Raw genomic sequence first — 23,663 nt, forward strand, 5'->3', positions numbered from 1 at the left:
ACCAGAGTCCTGCCACTGTCATACATCAGTGAATCTAGCCATAATTAATGTTATTAATTACACCTGTGTTCGACAAGAAAAACTGCCCACAGTAATAAAAGCATCTGTTGTTAGTATGGCTTCCTATTCAGTCTCACAGCAACACATGGTAACTGTTAAAGAGAGAAAAAAATGTTAAGATTCTGATGTTTATAATGATCAAGTTTCTGTAGTTTATATTTTAGAAACTTTGTTTTTGCTTCTGCAGACACATGCTTGCTTGGTTATTGGTCTCTAATTATGATGATCTTCGCTGTCACATAGAGTAGGGTGTGAAGAGGAGAGCCTGTTGATAAAACACAATGGATGTGGCCGAAGACTGACACACTGGCCAGTGTATGTGTTAGATATAAATGCTCACAACAGTGCCAACACTGTAAACTGATAAATTATTACACATTAGCCTAAAGGAGGGATAGAAACTGAAGTGAAAGTGAAGTCAGACTTTGGAGATGGATTATGATTGTTTGGAAACTCAGTCTCTAGACTATTTACCGTTACGTCATAAATAAAGGGGAAATATGCCATGTCATGATGTGATTTGAGGTGTGATGAAATGCAGAATGAACAGCATCAAATGGAAGGTTGGGTTGGGAAGAACTGGATATGGCACATTTTCTTCAAACAAAGGCCAAGTTCTGATTAAACAATGGTTTGTTTTGAATTTTAGTGCTGTAATATTTCATCTTCAAAAACGATCTTTCATTTTTCCCTAAATCCACTTTCTAAACAGTATTGTCTCCAGTGTAAAGCAAAGGCTCAAAAAATGTTGTCCTTTATGTTTTAGTTGAATATTCTAACTTTATAATTTATTATCAATAATATTATTATTGGCTGATTTGTAGTTCATTAAATACAGAGTCTGTATTGTGATTGGTTGCAACGAGGCCTGCGTGTGGTTGGCTGGGAGCCAGTGTGATTGACAGCTCTACCTGGGTGGTAAGAGGCAGTGACAGCTCTGTCGCTGTGGAAACAAACACAGCAAACCGTCTAGCCAATCAGATTTGAGTGAGAGCCCTGGGGATTCATATAACACATGCTGAAGATTTCCTCAAGACCAAAACACACATAAACACACACACACACATATATATTCTTCTATGTGCCGCATTGCTTTGTTAGATATACGGGTGTGTATGTGCTAACGTTTATTTGTGTGCATGTGCGTATGCATGTGTGTGTTAAAGTGTGTTGAGTTAATGTGTGTGTTCTCCCCGTGTGGTGTGGTCTTCTTTCGACACCGTCTCTGGGTCGTTGACGTGGTTGTCATGGGAGAGTGCTCACTGGACCTACACGCACACACGCTCACACACATATATGAAACACACGCACCCTCACCCACACACCAGGGGACAGGGGTCAGCTTGTATTAAAAGACCAAATAAACGAAGCTTTCCGCACCACCAACCCACCGCAGACAAGACAAGCAGACAGAAAAGGAGAACACGACAGGAGGAAATGTGTGTATGGGTGGAGGTTGGGGGTGGGGGGACTAGTGAGCTGTAGATGGATGTATCTTTCATTTTTCAGGCCAGCAGGTTGGTTTAGTAGGGTGGGACACTTTTCCTCACCTGGAGGACATGAGGTCAACCCCACCTGTGCTGGTGAAGGGCCCTTGACTCAGACATTAAATCCTAGTTAATTCCAAGAGCATCATCCTGTAGTTTACCTGACCTTTGACCCTGCCATAGGACAGCAGTTCACTTTTAATCATTTAAGTCAAAGCATATTGAAAAATATACTGATATATTAGAGGATCTAAGCCTGTCATTAGGCTGCCTGCCATGTCTTTTGGCTGCTGCACTGTGCTGCTTTTCCCTCAGCTGTTCTGCCTGTCTGATCACTCTGTAGAAGGCATGACCTTGGTAGCTGCGGGCTGTTCTGGAGTGTCACTTTATGTGTGTGCACCCCTCATGTACAATATGTGAGTGTGTTGACTGAGTGGTTTCTCCCATTATGTGTTTAGTAGACCAACATGTGTAATTGTACAGTATGTATTATTTGCATATTCAAATGTTTAAATTTCTACCACCTCCCATCTTCATTTCTCTTTCCTGATCAGCCATCTTGTTCTCTCCCTGTCTCTTGCTCTGTCACTCTCTCTCCTTTTTCTCTGTCTATTTATCTTTCTTTCCTGTCATTTTGCTTGCTTTATCACATCTCCTTTCAACCTCTGTCTTTATTCCTTTCTGTTTATTTAATTCTTTCTCCCTATTTCTCTCTGTTTATGTCTCCTTCTCCCCTGCCTGTCTTTTTTTCTCTGTCCTTCTTCCTCTCCGTTTCTTTCTCTCCCTCTCTGGCCGTCATAAATCGCTCTCTTGTTGGCTGTTGAAGTGTGAGGAATGGCAGATCTGATGGTTTCTCACAGCTGTTGCAGGCTTTCCCAGGTTCACCTCACCACACTGCCCTCTGTGGTCCTGGCTTTCAGACCTGCAGGCAAAATATACAAAACATGAATAGGGTTTTAAATATTTGAACTGCTTTGATGTGTGCTTGATTTATCTTGCCGATTAGTCCAACAAGTGAACACATCTTATGCAGAAATAAGATAAATCAGATGAGGCGTCTACTGGGTTTATGAAACATTTTATAACTTTAAAGTAAAACGAATCTTCGCCTCTCTTCATCACAGTATTGTACATGTGCACAGTAATGCAATACTTGTCAGTGCAGTGAGAGGCAAAAGTCCAGTTAAGTTATTTATTTAGACACACTTATAATCTTACTGTTGTTTACAGATGTATAATACTTAAATTAATTTGTCTAGACAGGACTGTGAGAGTGTAGTGCTCTGGTTTAAACAGTTCAGTGTCATAAAGTCAGCTGAAATGAGATTGTATAAGTACCTCCCTACTCTAATGCTTGTGATTTTACTCCACGGCAAATAGTTATTTTGTGCCACTTAATTAGGTGATTTGATGAGCTTCACATTTAAAGGAATAGTTCAACACTGGGACTGAGACTGCTGCTTATTTTATTTCATGCTTTTTAAATCCTGCACATGTGTCTTTTTATATTCACTTATGTTTCTTTTATATCTAGCTGTAAAGCTTTTTCCTGTCTTCTGGAAAGCACTTTGAATTGTCTTATTGTTGAAAGGTGCTATACAAACTTGCCTTGCCAGAACTGTCTGCTTGCAAATGTTATACTGTTTTAACTGTCTCAACATGTGTCAAACAGGATGCAGGTGTCATGTTTGGTGTCTGTTAATGGAGATGATATTCAGGCACACACAGTGTAGCTTCACCTTTGAGTCTGAGCATAATGTCATGGCTATTCCAAGTTGTCACTGTATTTTTATGCTCTGCCTTTCTTGAATTATTTCCCTGATCATGTTATAATGTTAGCAGGTAAACATGGCTGGTGTCAATCCTGTAAATATTGACTCACTGAATCCCTCTTGCACCTCGTGCCTGGGAGTGTGACAGCTCTGTTGTTGTATGAAGACGCAGTGTCCTGTGTCAGCACAGTCTCGCAGCACATTGCCAAATATCCTCTTGCCATTCCCCACCTCTCAGCAGACCTCCTGCCCCCACTGACACACACACACACACGCCAGGCCATTCCAGACCAGGTCTCAGTATGGCCACATCATGAACGCAGAGCACAGAGCCTAGCATGTGACCCCACCAATGACACCTTTCTGCCAAAATGCCCCAAACCGACTGTAGTTGTAAGATAAATCACAAACAATCACGGAGGGTGTGTATGAATGTGTATGTGAGAGATACACACTGCGATGTGCCCCTTGCCTTGGCTTGTTCAGCAGTTTGTGGCTCTGCCAGCCATCAGTCAAACAGCGAGACACAGATAGAAGAGTCAGAGGATCAGATCATTATTATCACCCACAGGGATAAACAACTTGCTACCTCTCTCTTTCTCACCCCATCCTTCTTCCCCACTCCCTCCCTCCTCACTTTCACTCCCTCTGTGCTCCCTCACCCTGCCTCTTCCATCTCCTCTCCTCTCATCTTTCCTTGCGACTCCCTCCTCTTGCTCCTCCCTCTCTCCTCGCCCCCATTGAGCGAATAGTGATCATGTCTGGCGTTTCATCGGCTCTTTGCACTTCTCTCCTCTATTAAGATTGATGGGCTGCTTGGCTATAAATGAGCATGCTAAGACTTGGACAGGGCCACGGTCAGGCAAGGGCTAAATCCACATAAACACACGTATACATATGGACACTCACATGCACCTTTCCTATTAGCAGCAGAATGTGGGAGCTGGGGCCCAGGAAGGGGCACTATTTTTGTTACATGGAAGCATATACAGAGACAGAAGATATACACATACAAACACACCCACACACACGCAGGCATGACCCTGTCAGTCACCTCCAGCAGTGTCTGCTGTGGATCAGTAACCACCACACTGCTGACCAGTGCTTCTAATGTCTTATATCTTCTACTGAAATCAAAGGAAATTAAATTGCTGATGTTACAAAAATACTCGCACTGGTATTTTTAATTTCATGCAATAAATGTGTGGAGAGAGTATATACAGTTTTAAATGTTGTGTAAAAAATCTGTTTTAGCTGTGTGCAAAAGAATTTAGTCCTAAAATCCACAAGCCTAGGTTTGCAATGGGCTTCAAAGAGCAAATCCATAAAATCGAAACTTGAATTGATGACCGTCATGTGACACTTCTATGCACATGCAGATGGTCCACTGAATTAGCGACAGGCTCTGTGGGCTCATGGATTATTTGTTTGAAATATTACTCTCAAATGAATTTTATTCGAATCAATTTCGGTTCCAGTTCTGAATAAAGAGCCAAAGTCTCAGGCTAGACTCCCTGTCTAGCCTGTCTAGATTTTTGTGGAGTCCTTCATGATTTTAACAAAGTTAAATGATTAATTTGTTAGCATTCAAAAAACTAATGCTCCCATGAAGTTTGAGGCACCATGGGTACAATACATCATCATAACTGTTGATTTCTTCTCTCCAGCTTTTTAGCTGTTATCTCTACTGTCCAAAAAAACTGTTGTAAACCATTTGGCTGCTATATACAACCATGTCTGCACTAGCTGTGGTCACTTGACTCGTGTCATTGTGTCAAACTAGTGACATTTAACCCAGTCATTAGACAAGAATGTTAATATTTCTGTAAAACACCAGATAATACTTAATGACAATAGTTTTTTATGTCAACATTTTTTAAATTCACACTTTCTAAAAGGAAACAGAAAAAGACTGTGGTAACAGTAATATAGAAGGTGAATGTTTATTGCAGATCAGCAAACTCAGATCTCCTGCATGTTGAACAAGCTTTCAGGGCTGGATTTTTAGTCATTTGCATTATTGCCAATTTCCCCTACATTTATAACAGAACCAGTTTGGTTTGACTTAGGCTCTCTCCATAAAAATGTGCTCTTTCCAGTAAACTCACCATGGGTGCTGTAACAATACCTTGTTGGACTGTTCAGTAGCAGCTTCAGGATGTCTTTTCACGACAATATGTCCCTCTGTTGTTTAGTTTAAGGTCACAGTTGGTAAATTTCACAAATTAAAGGTGAGCTTTATAGCATTATAAAAGGAAAAGTAATATTATTTGTGCATTCTAGTTTGGGGTTTTTCATCTTTTCTTTGGTACCACTGCTTAGCAGGTGCTTTGGTCAAGTGTTAATTTAAGTTTCCAAAAAGTCCTCAGCCTTTAAAACTGTCCGACTAAGGCAGCTGTGAATAACTGTCCTGCATTTGGTTATGTGTTGGCCAGAGGGCTCATGAGGGACAGAGCCACAGATCACATGGTTAAAGAACCGTTAGACATTTACAAGACACCGCAGAGCCTCTCCTTTCTTTTTGGCTCGACACTCAGTCTATCAGACCTTCTCGGTGTCTTACGTAAGCACCCAGTGTTACATACGAACTATGAAGTCTACATGTGTATTCACATGAGTGTGTGTATCTGTACATCAATGCAGAGCTGGAGAGAGAGACATTGAAGGTGCTCATGCCCTCTTTGGTGACATGGAAAGATTACAGGAAAATATTGTGTCATAATTATTTCTCAACACCCCCCTCATAGATCAGAGTTCACGTGGTGTCTAATAGGGGGTACTGAGAAAATGCCCTGCGGAGCAGACCATAAATCAGCTCAGTGCGGGCAGATTTGATGACAAAGATTTAACGGCTGTAAAGGACACCCTGAGCCTCAGATTCTTGCAACTGTCATCAAATACCCACTAGGCCATTAACAGGTCACGCAGGCGTAGCTGAGCTGAGCCTGCAACATCATTATCACACCCACCAGCTGAAGCCTCCTGGAGCACAGGTGCACTTCCTGGAACAGGAGCAGGGGCAGAAGAACCTCTTTGCCACAATATTTAGTCCTCTCCTCTCTCCTGGTTAATATTTTGCTTCTTAAAATGAGAAACAATTCCTGCTGAGGAATTTTCATCAGAAAACTTTAGGCTTTTCCTATATTTCAAGATAGGTTTGTCTAAACCGCCATTTGTAATTCTAATATGCTGCTCATCAGATACAAACAGACCTCTTTTTTGCCTCTGATGGTTGCAGGTTTCTTTGCCAAACCTTATTCTGTGCTCCAGGGAACTTTCTTGTCACTGCCCAACATGACCTCACCTGTGGACTCCCCAGTTTTTATGCTTAGTCACGTACAGTAGGCCATAACTCCCCTCTGAACACACTCAACCACGTGGTCACGTCGCCGGCCCGTATGTTAATGCTCACTTCAATCACACAGGATGCTAAAACCACATAACTGGCCCCTATGCAAATGCTAACTTTTGTGATGAGTGGTCAGGGTTGCCAGTTCCCCGAGGGAAGGAGGGGGGCGGGGGTAGAGGGAAGATATGGTAAATAGGTTTATTCCACTTTCACTGAGACTCAGTGTTTGAGAATGCCACAGACCATTATACTGTACTTGGGAAACAGGGCAATGCCAATTGTACCTTATATTTTTTTCCTTAGCTTTAGTTCCTTAGATTTAATGTAATGCACACTCATTTAATCCAATTTCTTTAAAGATCTTCAGGATAAATACACTATTTGTATCTCCCACTGATTCAAAAACTCTCCTTTGTACAGTCTTATCATGTTAAAAAAGCTGATGCTGGTTAGTTGAGTTTATGTGCCAGACTGTTTGTGTAAACATTGTGGCTGGAAAGGTTAGAAGTGCCTCAGCTTGTAATATTTAGCACCAAGTATCAAGTGGAAAATGGAAGACTTCATGTTTTAACAATGCAAACAGGCAATGCACGTGTGTATGTGTGTGTGTGTTTCTGAGAGTTATCATACTGTTATAATGTAGAAGCTGAGAGAGCCAGAAGACCCAGAATATTCTGTTATGGTTATGCACTCCCTCATTCATGCTTCATTTTTACAGTGTATGTCTATATTAGTATGCCTGAGTTGGCATGAATACACACATGCAAACACATGCTAGAATGAAGACTGATTTGATGCCTCAGAGCTTTGGGGATATTCGATGTCATGATGAGATGCTTTGGCAGCGTTGCTAAGTGTGTATTTATGTACGGCTAATGTTAACAGTAAATCAAAGTAGTCCACTTTAGATAATAATAGATATTACAAGTAAAGATGATACATTAAACATAGTGATTTGTATTACTGTGAAATTCATTGTGATGACACATTAAAATACCGGCCAAAAATCAAAAAGGCTTTTAGGGTTACGAGCAAAATCCCATCTCTTTTCTCTGAAAACCAGATAGTATAGGCAAGGTAATGTCCAGTCAATATTTTCAAGTATTATTTTTTTATAGTCACAAAATTAAACTTACACCCTAACAATACTTACTAGTTGTTGCAACAGGATATTGTTTTATCATTTTTTGCTGAATGTAAATAAAACTATGTCCAGTGAAAATTGTAAATGGTGTCAGTATGAATATTTTGTTTGATAGGTTGATAGAAACTACATCTAATCTCAGTGGCATCACATTTTGACCACCATGTTTTTTAAGCATCTCAAGAGATCTTGTTGGCCTGATAGCGCTTATTGTCAGATATACTGTCTTTTTTGGTCCATTAGAGTGGGACCTAAAGTTGCTGATGTCTGGTTGTCTATTCCTTTTTTAGCTGTCCTTCCTTAAATATTTAGATTCCCTCCAGTGTCATCTTCTGGCAAAATCGACAGCAGTTATGGTAGGTTTGGCATGAAACGTGTTGAGAATCTTCCCTGTCCCCAGAGGATGAACCCCACAGACTGTGGTGACCTGCCAACCTTTTTTCAGTCGTCACCTTCACACCAGAATTTTGATCTGTACAAAAAATCTGTCTGTCTGGCAGATTGTCATGAAATTCAACTTCCCATAGCACTGATATCCATATAGTAATCCCAGTTTAGATTAGTAGTTAGTCTTAAGGAAGACTGTTTAGTCTCGTCTTAGTGCACATTTTACTACCGTTAAAGTTTGAATACCCTCATAATAGAATTTCCTCAAAATGTTCTGAGCCACTGATCAAGAGAACAAACTTGCTACAGCTGATACAAATCATGAACACATACAAGCTGCTCCTGCTCTCTGCTGACTCCCCTCCCTCCCTCCTTCTCCTGACCTCCCCTCCTGTCCTCCTCCTCCAGGCGGATAGCGTGACAGTTCTGTCACGTCGGCACCTGGTCCTTCACAAGTGTTAATGTCCCCACCTCAGCCGAGAATCATTGGACCACTGACACCATGCAGGAGTGTGTCGGCGTGAATATGAGTGTGTGTGCCTGAGATGTTCTGCGGCCTTAAACTCATTTCATCTTACTCCCCCAAGTGGGAATGTCTTGCAAAGTTAGGTTTTTAAAAGAAGCAACAGGGAGAAGGAGAATGTGCTTAAATGTGTTTCTGTCTGCATTTGCTGCATGTGTTTGTGTGTGTGTGTGTGTGGTAAAGATGCACCAGGCGGGGGTCCCGTCCCCTGTCACTCAGAAACAACAAGCCAATCATTCCTGGGTTCTAAAATAAGCTCTCCTCCCCCTCTTTCGTCCTCTCTCCCCTCCACTCCCCCCTGACATGTGTTCCTCTCCTTAGCACCTCTCACCTTCAGAGTGACAGGAGACAACTGAGGGGGGAGAGGGGAGCTGAGGAGGAAATGGGTGACAGCAGAAGAGAGTCAGCAAACTTTGAGATGAATATTTGGGGAAGGCTGAAAAATCAGGTTGTGAGTAATCAGTTAAGAGCTGCAAAATGAGATCAGCAGATCTACTTTCCAGTTGGGGGGAAATTTAAGAGCAAGTGACGCTCTACCACGTTGTACTGCATATCAAGATTCATGTCATGCAACTGTGAGAATTTTAATTACAGATTGCCCATGGAAAAAAAAATGACTTGCATCTCAAAAATTCAGAAGATTCAGTTTCATACTTTTAGTTCCCCTCATATATTTGGATTATTACAGCTAGCCACCAGACTCTAGCCTATTCTTGTAACAGTAGTCCTAAACTAACTAAGGAAACTAGCTATTGTGTTTGTTGGTCCCAAGACATGTCCATCTTTTATTATTAGTGTATAGTTTAAATTTAAAACGGCCTCTGTAAGAGTGCAGTTAGTGCAAACAATAAAACAGTCCACAACTTTGTATTTTCCTTACTGTGGAGTAAGGACTGTGGAATCTATTCTTAGACCCAGCCCCCATTCCAGTTGTAATTTTGTAAGTATTTTTTGTGTGGTTATGATATAAAGAAGCATGGAGCAGGATCCAACTCTCATATTTTTGTGCAGCTGCTAAAGTTTCAGTTGTATTCTGTTATATTTTATTCTTGTTTTTGTAGCTTTACTATTGACAAAGCCCCTTTAACTACCAAATATTATATATCCGTAGTGTGTGGTGCGTGTGTTATCATTTTCAAAATTGATTTTGGGTACAAGATACAGAAGAAATAGTACTAAGTGGTGTTAAAATAGGTTAAAACTGCAAAGCTTGAGTGACAGCAAACAGCTTTCTGAAAAATCTTGGCTTATGCTTTTAGCAGAGTAGCATGACTTTGGGGAAGGGAGGGGGTCAATTCTCAGAGATCTACATGAACTTTGAGACTGTGAGGTCACACACTCGCTGACAACTCAACCACCTGTTGCCACACACCCACACACCCACACCCACATCCGCATTCACCTCACACCCTGTCTCGTGTGACTAGTCAATTCAGCAGACTTGTAGGTACTACTACGATCAATTTGCATGAAATCTTTGGCCAGTACACAATAAAGACGATGAAATGTGTTATTTGTTTGTCTGTGTGTGTGTGTGTGTGTGTGTGTGTGTGTGTGTGCACCTGGGAGTTGTTCTTTTTCCCTGTCTCCTGTGGTATTTTTCATTTCTCTGGCATCTAAAGCCTCTAGGACAACCTGGATGTTTGAGTGTTTTATCACACACACACACACACACACACACACACACACACACACACAACATTCACATTAACACATACACATGAGTGCAAATACATCAACATACATGTTTTTGTTGTAACAAGAAAATATAGTATTGTGATTGCTTCAGTAAAAAAAAAAAAAAAAATTAAGAAAACTCATACACTCATAATTACATTAATACACCATCTGAAATCAGTTAAATTAGTAAGATATTGATTAGGCTACATATAAACATTATGTCATGAATAGATATATTTTATTTGGCTCAAAAAGGTCAAAGAACGTGTTAATGTCCTCAGCCAAACAGCGTGCTGATATAGAGCATGTTTGCAAAGAAAAGCCTTTCTGTCAAGTTCAGGGTTGGCTGTTGCGTACCTGACCCAGTCTAAAGAGCAGAAGCAGGTGCGTTGGGGTTTCTAAGTGCAAAGGGTCACACAGCCCTTTATATACACATCTCTCCTCCCGCCTGCCCCCCCTTCCCCAACTATATACAGAGCCATTGTGCAGTTACATCTGTGTCACACAAGAAAAGACGTTCTTCAGCATGACATCCAAACAGCTGCATCAAATAAACGTCTATCAAACCAGATGTAGAATATGTAGATCAGTCTGTCATCCATCACCCTCCCAGAGCTTTAACCTTGTCAGTCCATAACTGTCACCGGGATATCTTGCGTGGCTTCTTATGACCATTATGTCATCATGTCAGTATGTGACAGGCTCCTGGTGTTGTGTGTAAAAGTTTTTTTTAAAGTCTGAGTGGTTAGAAGGCCCTGGCTGTAGTGCATATTACTAACTGGACTTTAGCTGCATATTTGTTGATCCAATGACTTGATTGAGAACACCGACAGGCATGTGAAAGAATTTAATTGACAAGGAATTTAGTCAATGTATCCCTTAAAAAGAAAGTTTAAAAGCAGTGTTCAGTAACTCCATTCAAAGTACACAAGATCATAGAGGCCATGTAGAATGCTGTGTGAGTATAATAGTTACTGCTTCAGGGCCTCCTGCCAGGGGTTGAAGTGCTTGCTTTGAGTGCCTGGGCCAGCCCTGTGTCTGCCCAGTCCATATTCAGTTCCAGTTCAGTCACTGGGCTGCATCGCTTGGACTCCTTAATCAAAGCTGCAGGACGTTTCTTCCTTTAGTGACCGCTGCAGCTGCACATGCATGTCATAGAAAACATGCTTGAAAGATAAGAAATATTCCCTTCAGTTAAAGGAGCTTTGGCAAGCTCATGTGCTCACAGAAGCAGTGGCTTGATCTGTCAAGCCTCTCTGTTTGTCCACAGTTCAGCTCAATGCTTGTTCAGCACATGGATGATTAATTTGTATGACTTTCTGAACCAAAAGCAACTTACACCCATTCCAGGGTGTCATTTGCTTTCATGACAACCCTAGACATCCAGAATCATATTCAACCCATGTGGGCAGTGACCTGTGAGGCCCCACCTCCCGGCTGGGTACCTGCCAGTCCTAAAGTCCGAGAGTCAAACAAGAAGCCCTGCTGTCCTCCGCTGAGCACACCCAGACTGTCCGTTAGAGTCCCACTAGGAGACGAGCCAAGGAAGGCACTCTGATGATTGGCAGTGGCAGCGGCGGCCATTTTATCAGGGCTGGCAGCGAGGCGTGGTGAGGGGGGAATGTGTAACCATACAGGCTGTAGGGTGGTGTGTGGAGGCGAAGACCGGCGTAACCCTGCGAGGTGGGGTTGGATAGATAGCCAAGTTGAGAAGCAGGGAGAGGCAGGGAACAGAATCCTTCACCTTCATACGCCGATGGACCTCTGGGAGGGGGGAATGGCTCTGGGGGGTTGCTGTAACGATGGAGGGTGTGTGTAGGTCGACTGCAGGTGTAGTCAGGGGGGCTGAGGGGGCAAACCTGGAAGGGTGAGGAGCACGGGGACGTGGAGAGCAGGTGAGATGATGCTCCAACCCCTCCATGAGCTCCTGGGACTCCTACAGAAACAGAGCCAGAACAACAGAAAATTTAAATCCTCTTAACATCATCCACTTAAATGTTAGTGTCAGTTTCTGGTTCATATGCTTAAAACAACTATGAATTATTGGTCCTGGTGCTGAAGTTATTGACGGTTCAAGTCAGCCATGAAATTACTGATTAATTATAAATCCCATGTTTCTGGTATCTGTTACATCCATTCAGTTACAATGAGTCATGTTACCTGGAATAAAAATTATTCCATGAACCTGCCAGCTCCCTAGTACAAAGTCTGTGTAATGTCCGATTAAGCAGGTCTTTGTCTGGAGAAAGCACAGTGAGTGAGTTGGGTGTGTTAATGATGTTTCTGTCCTGCTTCCTCCATGCTCCACCCAGGTGCCACCCCTCGCCTAAACCAAACAGTGTATTTCCAGTAGGTGTGAAAGGGTAACTCCGGACAATGTCTGGAGAATTGGAATTCTTATGAGAAAACTGTCTATGTTCACCAGACAAGGGCCTCTTGTGGTCAGGCAAGTGACTGTTATCTCTCATCACGCAAAAGAAAGTTGGGTGTACAAAGTGCATAACATCTCGTATCAACAGTCATCCTTGGTTTCTTGTAAACACGACCACAATCTTTCCCTAACTATGACCAAGCACTTTTTGTGCTTAAACCTAACCATACCTGAACCACAGTGATGGCAGATCAGAAAACAATAATATAAATAACTTTTGTAATTGTCATATATGTTTTGGAATGCAGTGACAAATAATGTCATTGTGTAAAGAGAGGTGCCAGATCAGCAATGATGAAGGACTAATTTTGTCATTCAGGTTGGATGACTTGACTCTCATGTTAGTTAACTCTACCTTGCTTGGCCATGCCAGGGATGTCTTCAAATGTAAGTGTTCGCAGAGAGGGACGCCAGAATGCATAAGACTCAACTAGAGCCTCCAGACCCATCCTGTAGAACACACACAAATGCACACATTAACACACATGCATCAACATTATAGACAAATGACCACAAAATCATTTGGAGCAGAACTTCCTAGTCTCGCACTTTCTGTAGTCATTGTTGCAGCTGCAGCCGCTCTCTCCCAGCATGCCTCTCTGGGTCATACATTACGCCAGCCACCTGGCGGCCATCTTAGTCGCTCGTGGGGCCTTGCTCGCCATCTCCATGGAGACCACAGGTAATGAGGGGCATAAACGCCACGTTGCGATTGGCTGCTGCCAGCCGGGTGCACTGAGGTAATTGCTTTCACACGGCTTTTACGGGCGAATCAGAACGAAGGAGCAGGAAGCCGCAGCGAGGATTTATGAGGTGGGACTCCCCTTCCCCCCAAATCTGCGTCTCCCTCCTCCTCTAGGTGGGGCAGAGGGTTGCTGTGGCAGGGTAATGCAAGTGCTCTGTTACCCCTCGTTAGCGTGAGGATAAAAGTCCTCCCCCCCGCGGGGTTGTAGCCACGGTGATAATTTAGACAAGCTGCCCGGAGCGGCTCTGTGTGCACCAAAGCAGCCTATCAGAGCAGAAGTTTATTTAGCAAACTGCTTAACTCTTCCTGTAATATTTAAGGGGAGGCTTTTTTTCGGCCTTCCTGAGTTTAACTTTTATAGGGTCAGCTGTCAGGGTCCCTCGGTTATCCAGTTTGCCGTTCTCTACCTTCCTCCTTCTCAAATTTTCTGTCTCACACGTTCCCTCTCCTCCCGTTTCTCCTGCTCGCCCCCTTCTCTCCCCTCCTCTCTAATGATTTCTATGAGGCCTCAGGGGAGTGGCTGTTTGGAGACTGTTGGAGTTTTACTGCTGTGTTGTTTTAATGCTGTGTTTATATATGTTTAGAAATGTGTTTATACAGATTTTCTTCAGGACACTCTTGACTTTTATTATTTTGCTGTTGATGTTTATGTTCCCGAGGCTGGCTGGAATCTGACGCTCCATTTAGGTTTGCAGCTGAGGTTAGATTTTTCCCTCTCAAAGCATGTGCCTGTAACTATGCGACTGTAGGAATTAATGTGCCTTTAAAGTTAGCACATTTAAATGAAAATGCATCACTGATTAATATGATGAAACCATAATAAAATGTGCCACGTCTGTTCAGTTTAGTCAATTTCTTTTCTGCCATTTAGGACAGATTTAATGGGAGGCTGTTGCACATTTTCCATTAGAAAAAAATAAATAAATACATAGCTTTGCTCCCCATAAAATCAGACTGAAATAGCCGTGACAAAAACCACAACCAAGCCAGAATATAATGCAGTCATGCATCCCACATTACCCCTAATGCACTAGATAATGTGAAAATCTCTGTGGTTGAAATGAACTCACCGGTTTCTGCCAGAGTCTCTGAAGCCTTTGGCAAATGGATTTCTGTCAATTTTCAGCCTTGTAATCTGAAAGGCAAAATAAGACTCTAATTATTTCCAAAAATTTAGTTAGTCCATGATAACATATGTATAATGGAAGATTTTTTCCAGCCAAAATAATTTTCTTTCTCTGTAATCTTTCAACCAGCTCTATAAATAAATACACTCATGTGAATAGTTAGCTGTCGATCGTGCCAGTTGTTTGCATGTGTACTTGTGTGTTTCCCCTCACATACATGTGAATTTGTGTATGTGTGTGTGTATGCATGTCAGTTAATGTTTCTGGGGCTGCCATGGGGCTGCCCAGGCTGTGGGTGGTGTTTAAGACCCAGCTCTGTGACCCACATCCAAAGAGACTTTTATAGGCATCGCCACCATGTTCTGACTTCAGCCATCATGCACTGTGGGCCAGCCAATCCCAGCTAACATCCTACTTCAAAGCTCACACTGACTGGTCCAGTTGCAAAAATCTATAAAAACCAGCAGCTTCTCCCAACTAAAGACACTGACTTTAAAATTTGATGGAGCAAATCCAGAAAATATGAGACACTCAGCAATGTAACAATGTACAATCTACCTAAAAAATTGACTTAAATGATTAGCATTGTCACAACAATCAGTCCGATAAGCCCAGTACACCTGGTTAAACAAAAATGGAAAACATTCAAATCGCTGGACCTTTCTCTCACTCTCTCTCTGCGTTTTGTAAGATACACACACACACACACACACACACACACACATGCGCGCACGCATGGGTTCACAGGAATTTGTCCTTAAAATGCAGACCAGACTAAGATGAATCATACAGTTCTTATCATGTAGAAATTGGAAGTTGTTTATTTGACTTTTTTAAAATCTCCTCCTCTGTCTGTAACTCGTAGCTGAAGAGAACACACCAGTGTGGCCTGCAGAAGTCTGTTTTAAACCTTTATCAGTCATCACTAGCTAGTAATCACAAACAGTACAAAACTACAAAACAAACAACAATATCTGTCTGCAGCATGGCAGTCAGTGTAGCACTTGCGTGCTGGAAGCGTGGGATCCTTGGCCACAACGGCTATTTATATTTGGTTCATCCAGCGATGTTTGTTTTATGATGAAACATAGTTGTGTGGAGGTCAGCTGTGCTACCTGTTGATTCTGATATGCTGTGACGGTAGTGAACACAGTCTCAGGGAAGGAGAAGGTACGAGTTCCTTCCCCAGCAGGGATGGCTCTCACTGGGGACAACTCCTCTCCACACTCCTTACGGATTACATGGACCCGTGGCTGGTACTTGTGCATTGAGTGCAGAATGATCTGAACAGAGAGGGAAAAATGACTCTGTCTTAAATTACAATAGGAGTAACTTCATGTTTTTCACAGCTATAAAACATGATTGCTGGATAATGAACAGACACATGTGGGCACAGAGATGCATAGATACAAGCAACAACACCACGCAGAAACACACACAAACATGCACAAATGGTATACCATGGACTTTTACTTTTTAAAAATAATGTACCTCTTGCAATTATTAAGCAAACGCAGCACAAACAAATGCAGTTGCAGGCTTTTATTGTCATGTCATTTTTTAATTATTAAGTGTGTAACGATTTTAGCACAATTATCACACAAAAAATATAAAATCTAAATATTAAATCATTATTATATAGATTCAATAATGCTGAACAGGCAACAATAAGATAAGTATGAGCTATCACAAAAATATGATAATATAGAAATATTTCTGCAGTCTTCGTTGTGGCACTTACATGTCCCTGGTCATCAAGCTCATTGTTTGTCAGTTTAAGTTTGTCGAAGCTGACCACCTGACGCATCCACGTCTCTCCTGAGGCCGGAGAGTCCGGGTGGATATACACTCTGGGCGGCACAGGGGAGTCCGCATTCCCCGCTACCATCCACTTGGAGCTGTGGTACACGTACCTTCATAGTAAACACACACACACACACACACACACACACACACAGACATTTTTTTTTAATCTACTATTGTCATTTCACTTCACTCAACCGCGTGACATGGCAGGAAAAAATGACTTTGGTGATTTTGTCATCACAGATCAGCAACAATTACAAGTAATTGACATGATGTTTTTTTAAGCTGGAGAGAGAGAGAGACAGAGAGAGCACTGAACATCAGCCGTGGGAATTAATTCTATCAGCGTTGTAATTATGATTCAGATCATATTTGTAATCTGATTGTGCAACTCTAATCTAGCTGCAGATGACCTGAGTTACTTATAAATTAAAAGAAATCGCATCGGTTGTTTTAATAACCTCCGCAGATCAAACGCATGTTTCCTCTATGCTTCATTATAAGATGTTGAACAAATGGCCCGCCAAGTCCAGTGTCCGCTTTGACTTCTAAGTAGTCCAAATTATTTACCGACAGCTATTTTTACTGTAGGCATATGCAGTTAAATGTGTCTCAACTTAAAACGATGTAGAATGCACATCGCAGGCTATAGATTTAATGACTCTCAGCATCTAATTAGTTCCTCATCTGGCTGAAGGTGTGTTCATGACGTGCTGTTAAGCGTTTAGTTGGAATAAAAAACTGCACACTCTGCTTCCTCAACGCCGCGTTGTCGCGCGAAGCTCTCAAGAGTGTGTGTACAAAAGTATGGTGATCTGCTGAATCACATGCAATGCCTTGTCAGGGTGACTGAATAACATGTTCTCGACGATATCACTCATCACCCCACCACGCCGCTAAAAACGTGTTCACATATAAACGGGTTTTTAAAGCTCGAAATGACAGACCTACAGTGTTTAGCATGCAAAGACTTGGCTGCATTGACGACGTTGCAATAACACGCTGTTTTCTTCTGCATTATAACGACATTTGTTGGTTTGACCTTCTAGGGTGACCTTCTAGGGTGGAGGCATCCAAAAGGCCATTTTCCAAAAGGGACGGCAAAACCGCCGTGACAAAACACCGGTGCCAGGCGCCATTTGTGGAGAGAGAGCTGAGGTTGCACAATTGAAAAATCTCGGGTTGTCTTAGGAACAGTGTGTATGGAGTCTAAATTAAGACGAAAATTACTCCAACATTCTCGTTTCTATAGGACATGCGTGTGAGGTTGTAGGCACTGATAGTATAATCATGCTTGAGGATATTCACATGCAGCTCACTTCTTATCACGAATTTTTCTTTTATTATGAAATGTCATTTTAAAATTCCCAAAAGGATCACAAGTTTTCTGTCGCCTTTTTTTTAACACTGCCATGCATTGCTCGGTGTGAGTGTGCGTGCGCGCGTGCGCGCGTGCGTCTTACCTATATCGTTTGTTGTCCACGGGGATTATATCCATGGCAATGTAATATTGCTGGTGTGGGTCCAAGCCCGTGATCTTCACACGCATAGCGGGGAACATCCGCCTGACAGGGAAACCAAATAAATCATCTGCATTGGAGATTTCAACTAAACTGCAATCTGCACGGATTTACAACACACAGTCATGTTCACTTAATGGTGTAATAATAATGATAATAATATTAATAATTATACCTTGAGAAAAATAATAGAACTACAAAAATGCTGTATCGGTTAGAGATGTTAGATGTTTGAGTGATTATTTTATTATCGATTATATTGGTCATCTGATTTGCATGAACTATTACTCTAATGTCACTATTTAATACTATTTTATATGTCATATTTCATGCACGTTTTTATAATAGATATATTGTCATTTCCCCACAATAGTACGATCTACAGTATAATTCTTTCAAAGCAAAGTTTATGTCTGAGTATTTTTTTATTCTGTACATCAGTTATTCCTATTTCAATATGAACTCGCTCTTACCTTCCAGCCTTGGTGATTATCATTTCCGTGCCAATCTCGTGGAACCGTTTCCACAGGTCTGATCCTTGCAGGTCCACGCGGGCCTCCTCTCCGGTGCCGGTTACCGGCGCCGTGCACAGAGTTGCAGGCTGCGGGCTCTCCAGCAGCGCGTCCTCGCTCTCCGCTGCACCGGAAAGAGGCGAGATTGACACGTTTTAATCGCGACATACCCATCCAAGCCAAACATCATTCACTCACAAAGTGTTACTCTTCAAGATATTTTGTCGTGTTACTCATAGGAAAGACTGCATGAATACAGAACATCTTAAAAGCACACAGACATTACTAACGTCCTACTATGATACTGATACTCTGTATAAAACACCATCATTTCACATACTCATATAATAATACACTGCATTATTATTTAGTATATTATTGCAGTCATCCTCTTGCCATCACTGCTTTCAGCAGGCTACGATAATGTCACTCATTTTACTACACACAAGTTTGTTTTATAGCTGTTATTTCAAGGAGGTAAAAAAAACTTTCAAGGAGCCCAGTGTTTATGTTCATGTTGAGTACTGGAGCACTGAAAGCTCTGAATCTGTAAGAATATTATAGTAATATATGTCTCTTAAAACTGATGTCACTCCACATTTATTACTGAATATATACACCATCGTATATTATGGTACAGTTGAAAAAGTTTACTCTACGTTTACCCTACACTCATTACTAAAAGCCTATTTAAGTCGCAACAGGAACTGGTTAACGATTTTAATAGTGGAGTGCTTGAGTTTAAATCTATTTTGATACAGATAATACTGTCAGAAGACATCCTAATAGTGGTGTTTATGTGTCTCACCGCTGTTGTTATTTGCGCTATTCAACACAGGCCTCGCCAACTGGTGGAAATTTATGCACATTAGACATGGGCCTAACAAGCCAAACTAACACAAAGACAAATCCTCAGCCAAGGGCATTTTAAACTTGCAGCACATTTAAATCCTAATTTGTCAGGGCCAGTCGGTTTATGCATTCTGCAGACCTCTCAGCATCCTTACCGTGGCAGCTTCCCTGCCTTTATACGCTGCTAATTGGCGTGTTTATGATTGCAACACAACTCATAAAGCGTCTCACATTAGTCACACTCACACCACTCATATTTACAAGACCAGGGCCGTGATATGATATCACATTTCCACTGTGTGGCTCTGACCATGGCCTATCATTGCTTTACCTTATAATCTACATCTTTTGCGTCTGATTACTGACGTTTTCCTGGACAGTAAGCAGAGGAGAACAGACAGAAACCTCATCCAAAGAACTGTGCTGCTTCTTATTATTGAAGAAATCTCAGAGAGTAGCTAGCAAGTTTAGTTTCCCCCTTAAAAAATATAGCAGTAGGATAACAAATGTGCATGGCCTATGGTTGAAAGATTAAATAAGATTAAATAATTCACAATATTCCAATAAAAAGCTTTGAAAATAAATCCAGCCTACAATGAAAGAGTATATGGTTTCATCTAACATGGGAATTATTTAAGATTTATTTCACCTTTATTAGTGGGTTCTACAAATATGGTAATGTTTCTATTTCAAGGGCGTATTTTAAGCAGATATCTAAGCTGTATTATTATTGTTCAATATTATTATTATTATTGTTGTTGTCTTTATTTTTTGTTACTCACGGGATCCGTCACTTGCACATTCAGCCTCGCTGCCCCGGTCACTTGTGCACGCTCTGTCGGCCCGCGGCCCCGGGCTCCCGGTTAGATCAGAGACATCAGTTCCGTCCTCGTATCCGGGGGACACAGCATCTTCTCCAGCTGTCCTGCGTCTCTTTTCCGCCCCGATCAACGCTTCTACCGAGAATGCATGAGCCTTGACGCTCAGCGCGCACGGGGACCGCCGCTTCTCTGCCATTACTCTCTGTCTCGGGGCAGAGGAACGAGAGGAAGGAGACGGCGTCACGAGCTTGCAGGGAGCAAGAAAAGTTCAAAACGCAGACAGTCTCAAAATAAGAGGATCCACGATGACAGTCTAGTGCTTTCGGCTGGAACCGTTTCTCCGTCCTCCAGCCGGAGAGCAGAAGAAGCGGAGGGAGCCCGGAGGAGCTGTGATAATGTCTCCGTTATCCGTGAGAGCCGTGCGGACTTTTGGAGAGTGTCAACAACCGGAGCTTAGAGGAGAGCCGGAGAGGGGGGGGGAGGGCTGTCAATCACAGCACAGAGTAACCAATCACAAGTAGTCACAACCCCCCGGAACTTTTCCCTGGTCCCGCCTGCTGTGGGGGCCGCTCGTGCCGCCTTATGTGGTAAAAGTAGAGCTGGCGAATGAATCATGTCTTCAGGGGAAGGAGCGCGAGGAGCATCTCTCTGTGGCATTGCGCGCATTTTCACACACCGGCCCGACATGCTTTACATATCTGGCCATTAGTACCTCCTGCACGGTGGCCACCTATGGCCCTCATCCTGGAAATAAGCTTTTCTTATAACATGGTTGTGTTTCATACAAGAATTAACCCTGTGTTTGTACAAACTGTGAGTGGCCGCAATAAATGTGATTGGGTTGCTGGTACCACAAGTTGACCGGCCCACATGGAAAGAAAATATATTTTATTATTTTTTTGTGAATTTTTTTTTCACTTAACAGACATCTTAAAAAAATCTAATATTCTAACAAAGTCCATAAAATATCTATTAGTTCCTCAAGCGTTGTCATCCCACATCTTCATTTCCCATGTCACTGAGCCATACGACTTTCAAACAGCAGACAACACAACAAAAGCTCTGCTTCATGGCATTATAACCAGCTGTGTTTAGTAAACAAAATAATTAGAAAACAAAGCAAAAACAGACATTTTGCAGTTTGATATCAGTGTAGCGATAGTATTGGTAACAACATCATTGACTTAAATGTTCAAACAAATTCCAGTCCTTGTTTCACTGCAACAATACAAATGTCCTACAGAAAAAAAGATAAAGTACCATCGCCAGAGAAGCTGCAGCTTCACTAAAACAACTCTGTAAGTTACTACAGCTTAATTTACAATGGTTAATCATAACCACTTAAAGGATAATGCAATGTTTGAATAGCCTAACGAATATAAACTTAGCCTATGTAAATACATTAGTTGCCAATTTAATGATAATACATTATTATCGTAGGCCTACAGTGCTTTTGTGTTTTAAGTAGGCTAATATGTAAAGTATGTAAATATATCAACCATATTCCAATGTCATTTAAGTCAATAAATAAACTAAATTGACTATGTGGCATAGTCATGGTTAAGACATGATAGAGGGCCATGGAAGTGATTTAAACTACAGCCAGCTGAAGCAAATTGAGGGATGAGTTGGATTCTCCCTCCATGCACGTTTGGAAATAATCTTCCGCACTTTCAAGGCCGCGTAAATAATGGTGTGGTCACGCGGGGAATGCGCGTCGGTGAGGGTGCGTGTGGAGGCTATAACATATGGAGGGGAGAACCTGGCTATAAATAAACAAGGCAGTGTGGCCGTGTATATGTGTACGCGCGCGTGCGGGTTTTAGTTTATTTATATAGTTAATGAGAAAACTGGTGGCTCAATTAATCTGCTAATTTGTTACTTAGCAACCGCTATTATCCACATGGGAATTAAATTATTTTTTTTAATTGTTGCTCCAGTGATTTTCCCCTGCTGAAATCCCTGTAAAGCTCAAGGCCTCTCGTGGTTTGTTGGTTAAATAAACAACACGTCGCCATTGGTTATTGGTATGAATTCAGTGTATATGATTGGACGTCAAGCGGAAGGTCCGTGCCCATTATCCGTGTGAGTTATCAGATCAAAAGCCTCGTGTTTCACTTCCCACGGGCATTTAAAAATGTGACATTTCTTTGTAATAAAAAAAGGTTACGTACTGTTTGAAGTAGAGTTTGGTTTTGATATATAGTATATAATATGAGCATATAGCCGCATGACTAATCCTGTCATTGGCATAAATAGATTCAAAAAATTTATAACTAAAATGTTTGCTCTTATGTGTGTAGCCCATGGAAACAATTATAGATCTAGATAATCAAAAGACATATTTAGTAATAGCATGACGTTAATGATTTACGTCTCCTCCGTATTAGGTTTTACAGTCAGCCTGTACATAAACCAAAAACAAACATTTAATTACATTTTAGTTCAGCAGCTTGTGTTTCCTTTGTAACATATAATGAAATATGACAAAAGTTAAGGCATAAGCATAACGATTAACTGTGCTTCTGTTACATTATAGAGTTTCAAAACGGGCATTTCATGAATTGACCGTGATCAACAAAATAAAGATAAGAATAAGAATATCCTTCAGGGTCTCATCTTCATCGTGGGGAAAAAAATTAAACTTGGTGGAACTTAAAAAAAAAAACAAAACAAAACAAAACAAAACAACAACAGCCAAATCCCACAAGAAATCTCATTTTGTAATAATAATTAAATAATAATTTTAATTAAACTATATTTCACAATTTAGTATTATTAGTATGACATATGATTATCTACTGTTTCATAGATATTACGTTGTCGTGGCCTTTTAATATTTTAGATAAATAGTTCACACAACATAACACCCAGGACTGGTGTCACTGTTAATGACTGTTAATTGGTCATTGTCGCAGTTTAATTATCATCTTATTAAGAAGCGGTGGCTTAAATCAGTTCTCTCCCAGAAAAACACTTTCGTTCCAACGATGTTTGGTGTAGCTTTATAGATACGTGCGTATTTATAAATAATAATAATAATAATTAATTTAAAAAATAAATAAATAAAAATCCCATTGTTTTTGTACTTTTTAGTTTGGTTTGTTCTTAATTCGTCGTTTTTCGTTAGCAGGTGCACTGGTCCATGCATCTAAAAGATCACTGTGCCATCTGCCGTCAATGCACGGCTCTTTAGTATCTCATTATTATTATTATAATATTGATTTTAAAAGGATTAAAAAAGTAACACAGCACGTAATAACTGTCGTGGAATATCGCTGCAGAATATAGTGATAAATAAAATAATATCGATGTATTAAAACCTTCTATTAAAAGCTTCTATTGTTGATCATATTAGACTCTACATATCATTTTCGACATCCTATAGATGGTCTAACATCTAGACACAAAGTAACTTGAATGGGCTTTTTGAGGAAATGGGATTGT

The 23,663-nt window shown here is 41.2% G+C and overlaps 1 protein-coding gene across 1 annotated transcript; it reads right to left on the bottom strand.

Annotated features, from left to right (window-relative positions):
- Positions 1 to 9,381: 9,381 nt before the first annotated feature.
- Positions 9,382 to 20,678, bottom strand: tbx18 (T-box transcription factor 18). Its single transcript, XM_018697893.2, is given in 9 exon segments — positions 9,382 to 12,018; positions 12,021 to 12,338; positions 13,189 to 13,283; positions 14,649 to 14,713; positions 15,821 to 15,988; positions 16,447 to 16,618; positions 17,975 to 18,076; positions 18,505 to 18,667; positions 20,178 to 20,678. Coding segments are annotated over 9 exon segments (1,539 nt in total). The 5' UTR covers positions 20,413 to 20,678; the 3' UTR covers positions 9,382 to 11,797.
- Positions 20,679 to 23,663: the final 2,985 nt, after the last annotated feature.

Source organism: Lates calcarifer, linkage group LG7_1 (assembly GCF_001640805.2).
Source record: "Lates calcarifer isolate ASB-BC8 linkage group LG7_1, TLL_Latcal_v3, whole genome shotgun sequence".
In the NCBI taxonomy this organism is placed as follows: domain Eukaryota; kingdom Metazoa; phylum Chordata; class Actinopteri; family Centropomidae; genus Lates; species Lates calcarifer.